The 16,981-nt window shown below is 40.8% G+C and overlaps 1 protein-coding gene across 1 annotated transcript in view; it reads left to right on the top strand.

The window, feature by feature from the left end:
• cspg4 (chondroitin sulfate proteoglycan 4) overlaps positions 1–16,604 on the top strand; it is a 68,830-nt gene extending 52,226 nt beyond the window's left edge. Inside the window, exons 4-10 of the mRNA XM_036576582.1 lie at positions 1,287–1,757; positions 6,540–6,716; positions 9,291–9,489; positions 11,248–11,379; positions 11,814–11,974; positions 13,013–13,196; positions 13,472–16,604. Coding sequence (XP_036432475.1) covers positions 1,287–1,757; positions 6,540–6,716; positions 9,291–9,489; positions 11,248–11,379; positions 11,814–11,974; positions 13,013–13,196; positions 13,472–15,309 — 3,162 coding nt within the window. The 3' untranslated portion in view covers positions 15,310–16,604. The remainder of the gene's footprint in view (positions 1–1,286; positions 1,758–6,539; positions 6,717–9,290; positions 9,490–11,247; positions 11,380–11,813; positions 11,975–13,012; positions 13,197–13,471) is intronic.
• Positions 16,605–16,981: the final 377 nt, after the last annotated feature.

The raw sequence follows: 16,981 nt of genomic DNA, 5'->3' as shown, positions 1-16,981 counted from the left end.
TAAGGTAAATTAATTTACCACTATTTTACCATTTTCGGCATCACATACAAAACTTCAGAACACTTGTGTGGGTTCACTGGTCATTTTGGATAGATATGATTAATTTCACATTGCACGCCTCACAAGCCCTTGTTCCTATCACCACATTTGCAAAGAAATCAGAGTTAGTACATTTTAATACAATCATTTTACATCAAATCACTGACCTTGACCTTGTTAACATCTCAACGATTGAATTACACAGACATGTTTTAAAAATCAGCAGAATTCCCCTTGACACAATGGGGTAAGGATGCTCATTACTGCAAATGTAGAGTGGGGATATGCAGAATTACATACCCTTTGATGTTACTGAAATTCACAGCATCTTTTTGGGGATTTTTTTGGTGTCTGTTGAAAGAAGCTTATGTTATACCAGTGCAAAGTTTGACATATGTGGTTGATATGTTATGCAGCCTCCTTTTTCAGTGTTAATTAGTTTCACACATGAAAGTGAGAGCAAGAGTGCCTGCTTTTAATCTCCTAAGGTGATAAATTGTGGTTAATCAAGTAGAGAAGACATCAATCCAGCATATGCCAACTAGTGCATCGGGGTAACTGAAATGTACAGATGCATACAATCAAAAGACTATCACTGCCTCATATTTTAACCATGGAAGTTTCCAAAACCACAGTGTTACTGCTCTCAAACTTACTAAATGACGAACTCATAAATCTAACCAAATACTACTGTGCTTTTTGTTGCAAAATATGTGTTGAAAGGAAGTAGTTTAGGCAGAGTTCTGTGCCTATCGCGATTTAGATCTGGTATGTGGCTGACCTTACGCTGTGTGCACACTCAATAATTACATGCAGCACACAGTGCTGCCTTCAAGAATACCAGCTTCCCTGCAAATTCATTAAAGATGGGGTTCTCCTTGCTTGTCTTACTCTGAATCACATCTAAGTATTTGCTTAATATTTTTCAGGTTTGTTGCATGCTTAATGGGTAATATAAAAGAGAACCTATTTTCAATATCAATGCCAGCTTTCCCTGAAATCTATGATTACATGTCAGAACTGTGAGTCATTCCAAATGGGACAAGCTGGATTGTGTAAACATGTCTTCACATTAAATTTGTGTTTTTACAATGATAGGCATATACTGCACATGTGTTTGGAAAGACATGACACCCACAAATTTTACTTTTGTTTTGGGTTATCGTTTGCTCTCAGGTAAAGCTGCAAAAATATAGTCTTAAACTGTATTAACTAACATACAAAAAACTTTACTATCTCCTCTTCAGGTGGAGCAGGCAGATATCGTCCCTACTGAGATGGTGTTTAGCATTAAAGAACCCCCACGTCTTGGCCATGTGGTCAAAATGACCAGTGACTCAGACAGCACAGCTACCCCCGTGCTGGACTATATCCACTCCTTCACACAAGAGGATATAAATAAAGGCACAATCCTGTACGTGTCAGCCTCGCTGCAAGGTACAGACGGGTTCACAATGGACATTAGTAATGGCTTCACCACAGTGGAGGACCTGAGGGTGCAGGTGGACATTGTACCCAGGTTTATTCCCATCCAGGTGGTCAACTTCACACTGAGGGAAGGAGGAGCCGTGGCACTCTCTGAGGAGGTACTCAATGTCACACACCCTTTCTACAGGTCTGTCAACATCGAGTTCATCATGGAGGAGGCACCTCAGAATGGAGAGATCAAATACCTGGACAAGGACGACGAAGGAATTGTCTCCTTCACCTGGAAAGATGTGAGTATAGCCGTTTTTCTCCTCAAATAACGGCCCGCATAATATTCTCATAATAGGCACAACCTTAACCTTATCTATATCAAGCAGGGAATTCTTTATCTTAACTGACACTGTCTTTAACAGTTTACAAGCTATTAATATTACTTAAAAGTATATAAAGTATATAAGCTTATTTATGTACCTACCTATGTACCTTGATGTTTATTTTTAACACTAGGGAACACTCAGGGCCTTCTAGGCTTAAAAAAAAGGCCTAATAATTTCTGAGAAGTAAAACAATACATGTCTGTAATTTGTAGCTAATTTGTATTCTTATTGTATTTAAACTCTACAAGTAGTATAATACTATTATGATTAAGTTTTCATGGGTTCAGATCTTGAACAGGCCAACAGAAATTGTCCATTCAAGATTTTTTTTCCATTTGTTTGGCCTTTAGGAGCTGGACAGAAGGCATTGTACATTCTATTATCCAACATAAGTAGAAAGAGACAGTGCAGTCAGAAAATTGGGTTTTAATTTCCAATGGGTGGGGCCAATTTTGTGAAAATATCACTCTAGTCCTTCTGGAAGAGTGACAGCCCAACTAGGTTCCAGGCATTTGTTAGAAGTGGAAAACAGTAGCAGTTCTGTGTCAGGACTCTTCACTAAAATAAAACTGAAACATACCAGGTAAAATATACACTGATGTCTGTTGCAAGCATCAAATAAAAATATGGCAGGTCTTTTATATTCTTCAAATGTGTGTGTTTAATCTAGAATGGGCAGAGAAATGTGGTGACATACTATTAGAAATCCCATAGGGAGTGAGCAGAAATGAGCATTGTAATGGTGGGATGTTTCTTGTTTTTTTTTTTTTTCATTTTTTTGAGCATGTTTTTATGTGCATGGGCCGAAGAGAAGGCCTAGCTCTAATATCACAGTTCACCACAGATTTTGAATGTACCTCGTTAATGAACTGTATCTAATTCCAAGAAAAGGTTACAGTGCAAACTAAAACTCTGCAATGTAGCTGGCCTAATGACATGTTGCTTTTATTTACCACTACCAATTATTATTTAAGGTATTCATCACAAAATAGGAAGCAACTTTTTTCTTGGCTTATTACTTACTGAGGCTTATTATTCAGTAACTACAGGGACCTTAATGCAAACTAATGGAGCTTTTCTTAGGTTATAGAAGTCTGTAATCAAACTTTTGGCCCACTGGCAGGCCCATGGCTTGGTGAGGGGTTGATGCTAAAGCTTCAGCCTCTCAAGGACACTGTAAGAAAAGGGGGATGTTACTTTGTTATTAAGTGTATATGATCTTTAAGTAGGATCTGATATACATTATAATTGTTTTTAAATGTAAAAATAATTTCTTAAAATTATTATTATTATTTTAATTATTATTATTATTTTACCTAAATCTGAGAGCACGATGAGCACAGGTCCCAAAATACCCACATGCACACATTTCCAGATCACTGTTCTATTCTGGTCCTGCAGAGGAGGTAGAGGCAATGGTGGATTACACCTTTGCTTTTTCTTGTTGCTTTTGTGTCTCCACCATTTTGTTATGCTAAAGGAAAAAGAAGCCGAATTTTGATCACACCAGAAGAAGAGACCAGGAGCGACTGGGGAGGTTTTTGTTGGTTTAATTAAAAGGACAAGGAGTGGAAGCAGTCTGGCACTGTGGTTACTCTGAGACAAATAAATTCTCTCCCCAGTATTAGCTGTATCATTTCAGCACAGCCAGGCATAAAATAGCATTTTCTGCATCTTAATTACAAGCCATTCATGGCATAATAGCCATTGAGCCAGACTTTGATCAAACCAGTTGTTTGTAACGCAGAACAGTGATGTTCTCTGTGTTTAAGTGACAGAAGAAATCAATGTCTCCTCTCTCTCTCTCTCTCTCTCTCTCTCTCTCTCTCTCTCTCTCATTCCCTTCTTCTTTCTCTCTCTTCTTTCTGTTCAGCGTGATCTTAGCTCTCTTCGAATCCTCTCAGGATAGGCTTTTGCTGGAACTGCTAGCTGTGTGTCACTTACAGCAGCGGTCCAAAGGTCTGCTAGTGGAAAGAGTGAGAGTAAAATGACTGGGTTCTGATGGAAAAGCACTATATGTCATGTGAGCGTAGCAGTGCTGAGCCTCGTGGAGATGGTTAGACACTGTTCTTATGGCTGCAGTGTGGAGCTTGGCCTCAGCTCATTCTCTGTTCAAGCACGGGTGGAAACTCTGACGGAGCTACCCTGCTGCCCCAAGCCAAAATAAACTGGCCCATATATTCCTATAATAAAGCATCCACACATTTTTTACTGAGCACTACCAGACTGTCAAAGACCCCACTGTGAAGAAAGATCAGTGTAGCCTGAAAACTGAACCCAGATCAGGCAAAGCTCTTAAACTTGGAGTTTATTGAAGGTTTTGGCTTTGCTAAATTGGTGGGGTGGCTCTGTTGGACTGGTATAGAAAAAACGCTGAGCTGTCATCAGGTCAGGTTTGTCCTAAACAAACATAATTTTCCGGTGGAGTTGTAAACCAAGGCGAACCCAAGTACTTGTTTAGGTTAGTTCCAGGGTTACGACAGTTTTAAGCTTAGGATGACGGCTCCACTTTGGTTTCCATGTAGCTGCCATAACCACTTCACACCAACAGGCAACAGTAAAAAAGTAAATAGTCATTTTGCAGTGTTTCTAGACAGAGCATTCTCCTGACAAAGCTGTGGGTAATGTTTCATTCTCCATAGCATCCTTCCTGTTATGTCTTTATAGAGCCTCTTTTTTATTATGCAGTACAGCGTAAAGAATTCAGCAGGACTCTAAATGAGTACCATATTGAGGGAGAAAACTGCAGAGTAGCTTTGGAAAGGACTGAAACCAGAGAATAATGGCCCCTAAATGAAAGAGGCATGTATCATGCTCATTATCAGACATCACTGGGAATTTCTCCACTCACTCATGTGGGACCGGTGGTTCTTTTCATGCTGTTGTTTGGCATGCATGAACGATGGAACAGGCACACAAGAGTTGCGGTAGTTTGTGTTACTCAGTGGAAAAGAGTACAGGCTCCCAGCATTACTCTGGGCTTCAATGGACACCGGCACTTGGAGTTTAGAAGCGTGCACCAGAAACGAAAGTCAAATGAAGTCAAAATACACAGTAATCAAATACGTCAACATAAGAAAGGTTGCTTCTTGTAGAAAACACCAGTCTGCCAGATAAACACCCGCCATCAGTGAAAAGACTGAGTCGCTCCATTCATGAGGTGGCGATCATCTGGAGGCCATTAAAATCTGCACATAGCAGCGTACTAGAGCCTGCTCACGCTCTGCAGCAGCCTGGAGCAAAAGCACACCAACAGACCAGCCGTTAATGACTGCAATGAACATATGTATACAAGCTTTTGGTCCCAGGGTTTACAGCTGCACAAGAGTGTTGCACAAAACAACAGAAACATGCAATCATGCACACACACTATTGTAGCACTTAAGTGGAGATGAGTAAGTGCTTGTATGTGGGAAGTGTGTAAGTTGGGTCAGTGGTGCTCTGTGGTATACGTAGCGGAAATACTCTTTTACTGTGAAAGTGAATTGTTTAGAATGGTATGTTTATGGTTCATATTGGTGTGTGGAGCAGTGTCTTGTATGCATATGTACACACATGATGGTTGGACATTCTGTATATGGACATTCCATACAACCTGCCCCAAATATCCACCATAGAGCGCTAGTAGTTTTTCATATGCTCCTCCCACCCTCATGAGACATCATCAGAAGGGGGTTTTCTTAGTGTTTAAACTGGAAATCCTACTCTAGAGACTACTGCGGCATCACTGTAGGATGCAAGTAAGCATGTGCCCACAGTGTCCCTTTAAAGGGAAATTCCACAGATTTTTCAATATTTCTGCATAATTAATTGGTTGAGATAAAAACAGTCACTGAAGTCATTCAGAGTGGTTTGATGTTAAATGCTCAATGACATAGAAACTTACCAAGTCAGAATTGTTCACAATGGTGGTGATGACACCCAGTCGTCTGAAGAGTTTAATTTTTCTAAAAGCTCCCTTCCCGGAAAGTTGCAACATGAAATGGTTGTGAATATGCTGCCTGAATATGTTGAAACATGTCCTACCACAGTTTATATTTTTACCTAATTTTTAAAACATTTTTAGTATATGCTGTGTGGAGAGATACATGCAAGTCACTGTGTGACAAAATATTCCACCACAAAAACTTGTTTTTTCAGATCTAACATAATTTTGCTGTTATCTAAATTGCATCTAAAAACTCAGAAGACACATCTAGATCACTGGTCTATCTTTTAATAGTAAATAAAATGGCTATACTTGCTTTGCTGTAATGAACAATTTCACATCAAACCACTCTGAATTACTTTGTTTACACCTCAACAACTGAATTAAGCAAGAAAATCAGTGGAATTTCCCTTTAAAGTTTTCCTCTATTGTCGAGATTAAGTTATGAATTAAATTGCAGCAATGCCAGGAGTCCGAGAAAGCCTAATTTATAATAATAAATGTTTAACTGGATGTAGTGGTGTGCAGTATGTGAAACTTTGAAGCTAAAAAAATAAAAGTATTTACATTTTCTAATAGCATTTTTAAATATGATACTGTTTTGTGTCTCGTCCAACGTCTTAAACTTCAGATAAACAAAATGTCATGATACATTGCATGAACCATGAAAATGTCTTCAAGTATCATGATATATGATGCATGATTATATTTTTGCCATATTTTCCACCCCTATATCCACTGTATTTGCTTTATCTTCGCATGCTCAGGTGCAGCAGGGTCTCATCTACTACCTTCACGACAGCACAGAGACCTCAGAGGACAGTCTCACTCTCTCTGCCTCTGCCTATGAGATCAACCGCCGCAGCCAACCTGTCACCATCAGCATCACCGTCATCCCTGTTAATGATGAGCCGCCCATGCTACAGCTCAACACCGGCCTGGAGGTACAGCCCTAAAGCTCTATCACTTCTGACTGAGGCTCATTCTCATGGACTCTCACGACCAGAGGGCCTCTATAGAATTACAGAGTGTCTCACAGAGACCTCAGAGGTCCTGGAACAGATACACAGTCGGAAAATACCAAACGGCTCTTCTCCCACAACTGGAAACGAGTGTGTCATGTTTTTTTGATGTTGTCTGTGGTCTCGCATCGCCTTGGTAACTCATATTTTTGGAAAACCATGACTGTAGCAGGAATTCGGCTTCTGGGATCTGTGAGCGGTCCGGCCAATCACCATTACTATCCCACAAAATGTGAAATAATGATACGTCTTTTTCCACATGTACAGAGCATATACTCTCTCTCTCCCTCTCTCTCTCTCCCCCTACAGTTTCTCTCTGTTTCTTTTGCTCTCGCTCTCCTTCTCATTCTTGATGCCGCTCTCTTTTTCTCTTTTGCTTGTGCTTCTTCTCTCACTCTTTCTGCATTTCTTTCATTCTTGTTCTCTCGCCCATTCAGTTTCATTCTTTTATATCTCTCTCTTTCCTGCTCTGTATTTTATCTTTCGCACACTGTCTTGATCTCTCTTTTTCCCTATTTTTTGCTCTTGCTGTCCTCTTTCTCTCCTTCATTCTTTCTTAATCCTTCTCTCTTTGGCTTGTGCTCCCTCTACCCCACCCCCTTCCACCTTCATTCTTTTTTGCTCTCTCTTTATCTCTCTCTCTCTCTCTCTCTCTCTCTCTCTCTCTCTCTCTTTCTCTCTCTCTATCTCTCTCATTGGGCCTCATTCACCAATATCTTCCTAAATTTTGTCTAAATTTTGTTCTTGAGAGAGGTCCTACGTGTACCGCAGAACTGTTCACTTCTTTGTGCTCTTGAGTGTGTGTAGGTTCTGGTTTTACCTAAGAACAAATCACAAATAAGAAAACATTGGTGAATGACAGAATCATCATGAAAAATGTGTAAGTGGGTTTTAAGAGGGCACCTGAAGAACGGTTGGTAAATGAGGCCCATTGTTTTTTAATCTCTCTCTCTCTCTCTCTCTCTCTCTCTCCCTCTCTCTCTCTCTCTATTTCTCATGTTCCTTTATTCTTTTACACTCTTTCACTCTTTCTCTCCCTCTGTCTCTTTCTTTTCTGCTCTGTCTTTCTGTGTCTCTCTCTCTCTCTCTCTCTCCCTCGTTGATCTTGTTCCCCTCTTAAGCCTTATATCTTTCTCTATTTATCTTTTTTGCTTGTGCTCCCTCTATCTTTACCCTTTCATTCTTTTTTGCTCTCTCTCTCTCTCTCTCTCTCTCTCTCTCTCTGCTGTGTTGATTTAAGGCAGGAAGCTGCAGTGTTGTATGACCTGCAGCAGATGATCAGACATGATGAATAACATGGTGGTGACACAGATCCTGCCCAGTGGAACTCCAGCTGGCATCCATTAGAGGGCTTCCCTCCAAATACACACTCAGCAGACCTACACACTCTCCCGTTCACTCATACATTCTCTGGACAGCATGTCTCCATCACACATTCCCACAGACTACCATACGCACATAAGTTCAGCTGCACATTCAGCAGCATGTAGACTGTGGAACAGAGAAACTCTGGGGGACACAGCAGCTCAATCAGAGAGTGATTACGACTTGCCGTAATAATGGCTTGTTAAGTCTCTCTCAAACACAGCCCGGCTCCCTCAGCGAGCTGAAATTAAATTTGCTGCACAGCATCCGATCAATGTTATATGCGTTACACATTGATTATGAAGAAATATCAATTTCCTACACAATTTGGAGGATAATTGTGGTATGAAATTGTACTGACTGGAGCCGAATACACAAATGTACTAATGCTGCCACCACGTGGTCGACCATATGCACTCCACATAGGATATCTTATGGCACAAAATGCAAGTCCCCCAGTAACCACTAGAGGGCATAACTGGTATAAAGGGATCCTGGCAATCATGGCACATTGCCCTTATGAATTACATATAACTCACATTACCACTGACTAGATATGAGGCGGGCAAGGTGAATTCTTTGTAGTTTAATATGATATTGCACTTTGGCTATGGTGTTTAAATAAGTACCTTCTCTGCTCTCAAACATGCGTTGCGTGGAAATAGCTTCCCTAAAAGTTAATGGAATTGTAGACCTTGCTTATCTGGGCCACTGCTTCGTGAACTGAATTTCTCTGCCAGCCTTTTTTTCTAGCGCTCTCTGGTTCTGTCTGGAGAGTGGTAGATGGAGGCAGCAGAGGGGAGCAAGGCTGAATAAATCGATATGACTCTTTCACTGCACACCTCTCTGTTCTCCCTACTGACTCCTGCTATTTAAGACACTCTTTCAGGAGATCTGCTCTGGCTCTTTCAATTAATGTTCCATTCAGCTCTGCAGCCATTATGGGTCCATTAGAGGCCGCCAAGGCCTGAGAGACCCATCTCCCTTTGCAATGCTCTTTATCTTCAGATAACACGCCAAGCTGCTACACTCCATGGCAAAACAATCAAACCCTTTTAGGGATTTTTTTTTCCACTAGTTTGTTTTGTTTTCCAATCTTGTGTGTTTCTTCTATCCACCCCTTCTCGATAGGTCCTTGTTGGTGAAGAGTCGGAAATCACAAACAGAGTGTTGAACACAGAAGATGTGGACACCCCTCCGGAAGAGCTGGTATATTCAATAGAAGCACCAACCAATGGGATCGTTGCTCTGAAAGAGTCACCTGATGATAGTATTGATACTTTCACCCAAGCTCAGATCAACAACGGAGAGGTCATTTTCATCCATGAAGGTACTGAATTACAAAAGCCATTATGCTTCATAGGATATTATTTAAAACAGGGTAAAAATGAATTTATCCTCATGCCCACATGCAACAGGTCAGTAGTTTGTGACAGAAGCCTTATTGTGTGTATGTTTGTTGGAATTTGTCAAACTGTCTAGGAAACACAGGTATTTGTTAGTGGACAGTCTACTAATAAACTAAAACTACAAAAAAGGTCAGTAGTACATTCGGTAGGAACATTTAGAAGCACACAGAGGATAGCGTTCAAAACACTTTTCATTCAGAAATAAACTAGAGGCTCATGTTTTCATATATGAAACCATGTTTACATTAATTAAACCAGGGAAGTCATTTATTCAGTGTTAATGTGGCAGATTCTCATGTTTAATAAGGAAAAAGTTTTAGCAACGGAAGATCCCCTTCAGATGTACTAATGCTAATGCTGGTGGTCAGGATAAAGTCATATACTGAAGAGATCTCATCATCTTCTACACAAGATCGTTCAGCAGACACCAAAATAATGCAAAGAATGATGTATCTGAGTACATTAATATATATAATTTTACACATTTTAATTGCCTAATTAACTGTCAACAGCTAAGTTAAGAAAAGCTAATTAGTTAGCTATCAACTTATTACTGTAACATTACTTATTGTCAGACATCATATTAATGTGATTTTTAGCAAATACAGTTACCCACATGAAATTTAGCTTACCTTGGAGCCAGCATAAGTTTGACATTGAGCTGCAAGTGTGTTCTTCTGATCGAAAACTTTTTCAGCTTGAGGAATGACAAACACAGCACCACCCTCCAGACGATCAGCATAGTGTGTCTCTTTTGAGTTAAATATCCTGCAGTAACACATTTTCTCATCTTTAGCCTGAAAATTTGAACTAATTTACTGCCATCGCCATTCTCACTGCAGAGCTTTTCCTTCGCTTGACTGAAGAAGGAATGTTTAGAGACAACTGTGATTGGCTGGGAGGCATGTCAGTAGTAACTTTTAGCAGTTAGCATTCTCCAGTTAGCTGTGGCCAACTACACACACACACACACACACACACACACACATCATCTAAACCGCTCATCCCTCTGGGTCGCGGGGGGAGCTGGAGCCTATCCCAGCTGTCACTGGGTGGAAGGCAGGATACACCCTAAAAAGGTCGCCAGTCCATCGCAGGGCAGATGTGTTAATAAAGCACAACTTGTGCATAAGCTGTGTATGTTCTTTAATAGCTGCAGCCACTACAGTACTGAGAGATCAAACTAGCTGGTGGGATTTGACTACGATAAAATTGGGGAGAAAAATTGGGTAAGAACATAATGAAAAAAGTTACTCAGTGTAGAAGAATGTATTAAACAAAAAATGTATAGGTTGAACTTAAATCTCCTAACTTTTCATAACATAATTTCCCCTACAGTTATATCATATATCACTTTGGAGTTATTGGACTGGATGTAACTGAATGTAACTATTTGAACATAAACAAACTTTTTTCCTCCTAAATAGTTCTTTGGCAATCATGCAGGTTCTAAACTGGTGTAACAGGACTTATATTCTTCCACGTTTATGTTTGGATTAGTCAGCACCTTAGCAACATGTAGATCTACTTCTCTTCAGTGCTTTACTGGCCCTCATTGGAAGAGCTCATCTGATGGCAAAAAATCTCTTTCAGGAGCAAACTGAAGAACCACAAAGTAGTAATATCAGACCATTTTGCATCTTATATATCTGTCTAATGGAAGCTGCTTCTCCCATCAGGATCCAAATCTGGGAGTTTCACCTTCACAGTGACAGATGGAGACCACACCTCTCCTCTCTACCTCTTCACTGTCACTGCCAGACAGCTGACAATCTCTGTGGAGGCACAGGGCGAGCTCTTGGTCTTCCCAGGTGGGCTTCTAATGGCTAACTCACTCTCCACACTTAAACTCAATAAAGGATGACAGTCCCCAGGCAAACATCTCTCTCTTTCTCTCTCTCTGTCTCTCTGTCTCTCTCTCTCTCTCTCTCTCTCTCTCTCTCTCTCTCTCTCTCTCTCTCTCAGCCTATGAGCTATTCTCTAGCATGTGGTACATAAGTTGAAAACCATGTCAGCATCTCATTCCTCTTCGATCTGCAAAGATGTTTTATGCACACATGCCTCATGATAGAATATGGACCACTGGGGGGGTTGACCTTGATATTTACTGCAGACTGCAGCTTGATTTTCTCTTATAGTCGTATCACATAGGTAGCCACAAATGCAAAAGAAGAAGAATATGAAATGTGCATTAATCTGATATAACACAAGTAATATGCAATAAATGAATTTTCTCCTTTTTCAGGCTCCAGGCAAGTGATCAATCGTGATATACTTCGCGCAGTGACTAGTGAGGATGGAGATCAGATCAGCTACTCTCTCGTTAGGCCTCCACGCCTTGGACGACTTATCAAACCTAACCAGAGTGGACAGTTTGAGGAAATCACCAAATTCACACAAACTGAGGTGACTTCATCTCAAATGTGTATCACTGTTTCAATGTATTTGAAACAAGTTTGCTGTTAAAAATTACATTTAAATAGTTTTAAGATGTTAAACCCCCTCCAGCCACCAGAGGGCAGCCCTGCACATGTAAGTTCCTGCAGTGTCCATTATATGGTATAACTAAGCACTAAATCTGTCATAATCAAGCCTTTTATGGACAGCACTTTCATTTTTGGTCAGCAGTGTCCCAACTAATAGTATTTTGAGTGGTTTTCAGATTGCCTCAGTGGTGAAATAAATTTGCTTTTACTGTAGCTGAAGAATTTAAAAATGTGTCAGTCAAACATTTTGAGTGTAATTCAGTGTGTGAAGGTCTGGGATTCCACTCTGTGCTAAAACTCCTTAGGAGCTTAGCAGCAGGAGTTCAGTTCAGGACAGAATGACCTCAGAGTGAAGGCTCATTCCAGAGAACAGTCCTTTAGTCCAGCACAACAGAAACTCCTACTGTGACTTTGCTCTGTCCTTTATAAACCACCCATAGAAGTTCCACTTTAACCATATACTCAACAAGCAGAACAAAATGTTCACTGAAATGCCTGATAAACCTACCTGACAAAATCAATAAAGATAAAAAAGTTATTGTTTTGTTGACTATTTCAGAAAACCTTTTACTGGCTTGTGATCACTCACAAAAGCTGTTCTGAGTGCTTCAAAAATCACAGCTTGGTTTAATAGTCTTAGTTTAAATTAAGTCATAAAGGATTTATGTGTGGATTTTCTGTTTAAAATAGTTCTTTTTTTATCTATGACTAGTTTTCATCTGTGTCTAGAAAGTTGTTTCACTGATATACAACAAATGCAATGTAAAAGAAAACTAGAAGAGCAGAAAGTGATTTGAAGTGTTTTTTTAGCTTTGAATGGATGTAAAATATTGCCTTTATTCTTCAAAAGCAATCCCTCTGCATAGCGTCATTCATTCTGTGTGTGATAATGAAAGCATTTTATCTGTTTATGTATTTGTTAATATATTTGTATATGTGTTTATATGTTTGTTATCAGCTGGATGCCAGTGCTGTGTATTATGAGCACCAGATGCCATCAGAGCCTTTCTGGGTGGTTAAAGACTCTGTTGAGCTTGAGCTCTCATCACCACCTGCAGCACGACTCAACCACACGCTTCCTGTCACCGTATCATACTATGCCGCTAACCGCAATGTGTCTTCGCAGCTGTGGAAGAACAAAGGTATCATGCTGAGTCCGTTTAGCATTCTTCTGTCAAATGCGTTCATAAGCACCCTACTACCTGCTGTTCTGTATACTGATGAAATGTGTGGAATTTTATAGAATTACACAGTATATATTTTTACCTTTGACCTAGTCATCTTTGGCTAGATTTGGCAGATATCTCAGCTAACTCAGCAAAAATCTCAGCTAAACAGCTAGAGTATAAAAAGGATATCCTTCCAACTGAGCAGTGATTAGATGTTTCTAATGTGTTGCTTCCTGCTTGTATTTTAGGTATGTCAGTGGTGCAGGGGCAATCTAAGGTGATCGACAGTTCTATTCTGGACGCATCTAACCTGCTTGCCAGTTTGCCAAAAGAGAAGCAAGCAGGACAGGACGTTGTTTTTGAGGTACGGAAATTTCCTGTGCAAGGCCGGCTTACTCTTAGAGGGGCCAATCTTCCCCGGGACACACCCTACTTTCTGCAAGATGACATCAACAAAGGGGAGCTGGAATACTCTCACGATGACTCAGGTGCATCCTCAGACAGCTTTTCTTTCCGTGTGCGGCTGAACCCCCATGGCCGCTCCCCTCAGGCTGCTCCAGGAGCTGTGGTGCTGGAGGAGATCTTCTTCATCTCTATCACACGAAGAGACTCAAGCCCTCCACAGCTAGAACGTCTGGACCTGCTGCTGGAAGCTCTGCAAGGCTCCACCACTGTGCTGTCGAAGCAGTACCTCAACACCATCGACCAAGACAGCACACCAGATGAGGTCAGGTTCACTATCTTAAAGAGCCCTGCTAATGGCCATATCATCTATAAAGACACTGGGGACAGGATCCGGCAATTCACCCAAGAGGAAGTAAACATGGGCCGTGTGGCATTTGTGAGCGATGGCACCTTGTCAGATGGCTTCATGGAGTTCACTGTCTCTGATGGGAAGCATCAAACAGAACCTCACACATTGCATATCGGCATCCTGGCTAAGAAACTCACGCTGAGCAAAGTGCAGGAGATCCAAGTGAAGCAGGGAGATGACGAGACTCCAATCACAGAGGCCATGTTGAAAGTGTCCACAGGAGGTGCCAGAGAGGAGGATGTCCTTTACAAGATCACAAACGTGCCCAAGTATGCAGCGGTGATGGTGGACAGGCAGCCTACCTCTGCCTTCACCCAGAAACAGATCAAGGAAGGGAGGGTGAGCGTCCGCTTCATCAAGTCCACTTCCCCGAGTGACAGTTTCGCCTTTGTGGCCCGCAGCAGAGCAGCTAACGTTTCCTCTGCTCTCAACATTACAGTGAGACCCTTAGCAAATGTGGCCAAGGATCCTGTGCTTCCACGAGGCACGACAGTCCTAGTGGATCGTAAGCTGTTAGATGCAACCCCGCTTGCCAACAAAACTAGAACATCTCCAACCTTTAGTGTGACCCAGCAGCCAAAGGGAGCGAGGTTTGTGAAGAGAGGAGGATCAGCAGATGGCCAGCCTGTGGAATCCTTCACCCAGAGAGACCTGGATGAGGGGCGTGTGGCTCTAGAGGTTCTGAACACTACAGGGGTTCCAAAAGGCAAAGGTCAAAATCAGAGCCAGGGTCAGGATGAGGCCCGATTTCTCCTCAAAGCACATGGAGTTCCCCCTGCAGAGTGCATTCTCTCTTTCAAGACAGCTCCCTATGACCCTGCAGGAGTCTACGGTGCCACAGTCCTCAAGGTTCCCCCCTCTGTACCTACCTCAGACAAGAGTAAAGCAGGCTATCCCGACACCAGAGGGAGAGAATGGCCGTATGGAGTGAGCCCCACCACTGCCACCACTGGCTCCCACAGAGCCCCAGTTTCCAGACGGAACACATTATGGGCCATCCTAATCCCCATTTTAGTCATCCTGATTCTTCTGCTTCTGGCTGGTCTGCTAGCTTACTACCTGGTGAGACGGAACAAGACAGGGAAGCACAACGTCCAGACAGCTACAGCAAAGCCGAAGAATGGAGAGGTCAGCCAGGAAACCTTCAGGAAAACCGATCCAGCAAACAACATTTCCATGACCACCATAGAGTCCAAAGAGGCGGATCCCGAATTACTGCAACATTGTCGGACAACAAACCCAGCTCTAAAAAAGAACCAGTACTGGGTATGAGAAAGATTAAAATAAGGACTCTACTGTGTCAATGTTGGCAGATGTGCACCGGTACTTTGGAAATGTGTATGGGAGCTTCCTTGAGTCATTCCTAACAGTGTTAAAGACCTCCTGCAATACTAGTGCTTTGGGAAAACATCAACATTTTGGCAAATAATTACATTTCACTTCACAATCAGTCCAGACATTTTCCATATTAATTGGGTTTTCTGGGAGAATATTTTGTAAGTGGATCTTTTTATAATGAGAGACGAGCAACCAATTAAGCAAGCTCTCAAGTCTATGTATGTTTTAATCCTGATGTAGGACCAAAAACAGGCAAATATTTAGATCAGCTTATAGGATGTCATTAGAGTTGAACTAGCTGTCCTTGCAGAAAGCTGTACTTCAGAACATATCAGTGAAATACTACACTTATTTGCATGTTGTCACCTAAATATTTACCTTCATATGTGAGGACTGCTTTATGCACCTTTTTTTGTAAATAAATGGACAAGAGTTGTCCTGTTGGTAGTGATGTAACTATCTTATGCTAAAAAAAAAAAAATAAATGGGCCACCATATGAATTTTTTTTTAGATTTAAACTTATAAAAAATGAATATATCGTGTTGCAGACTGTGTAGGATCCGTTTTAAAATGGTCATGGATGAGCAGCATTATGAATAAGAAGGAGATAACCAGACATCAGTTCTGTCTGAGTAGTGTTGATGTAAGTTAGCTGGTGAGGTATGTTGGTAAGAAATGTGATGTTTCTGTGAGTAACTGGTGTACATTGGTGTGCGAAGCTATATGAGGGGCCCAGTAAAGATTTTAAGGTGCCTGGTTGCTGTGGATCCTTTGCACAATGGGCCCAAGTGTGATTGCCTCCTCAGTAATTTACTCGCTTAGTAATTCAAAAGGCTTATTTACTGCATATGAGCTAATGAAGTCAAATATACAGTTATTTGCCAAAATGCTGACTTTGTCCTTAAGAGCAAGGCATATATCTGATTAGGCTTTTTAAGCTCCTCAAAAAGATTTTGATAAGCTTGATTTCTACACAATAATTCACTGATGGAAAAAACAGGCAATCTTTCCAAGCTAGACTCAGATTAATTTTCCTGTCTTTAAATAGAACTTCTGGACATGAACATAACTTACTATGTTTGAACAAAATATTTTTATGTTGTTAAATGATTTGTAGTTTTGTTTATAATAAATTGGAGATAATAATGCATTTTGGGGTTTTATGACATGAATGATGTACTTTTTTTGTTAAAATGCCCATAATATTTTGTGTCATAAATCATTTTTCAAGAACAAAGTGATTGAGTAGTTTAATACAGTAGTTTGATTCTGATTTTACTGAACTGAGTGAGTTTCTGTCAGATTGGGTCCTGTAATCAAAAATATTTCAAAATATGTTTTAGTGGGTATAAGAATTTTCAATTGGTTTTGTCTGAATGAATATTGGGTTTAACTATTTTTGTACAAACATTTTATTGTTTTCTTTTTTTTCTATTTCATCCATCTGCAGCATGTTGTATCATAATTCCCTCAGTGCTTTTGTAGTGTGGCTGACACAACTGATATTTTATACATACATCCACTGGACTGACATAAGGCACTGAAGAACTATTATGTAAAGTATACTTTACTGAAGCCACAGACAGGATGTGACTCAACAGTGGC

This window comes from Colossoma macropomum, unplaced genomic scaffold (genome assembly GCF_904425465.1).
Source record: "Colossoma macropomum unplaced genomic scaffold, Colossoma_macropomum, whole genome shotgun sequence".
Taxonomy (NCBI): Eukaryota; Metazoa; Chordata; class Actinopteri; order Characiformes; family Serrasalmidae; genus Colossoma; species Colossoma macropomum.
This window is presented reverse-complemented; position numbering and strand designations above follow the sequence as displayed.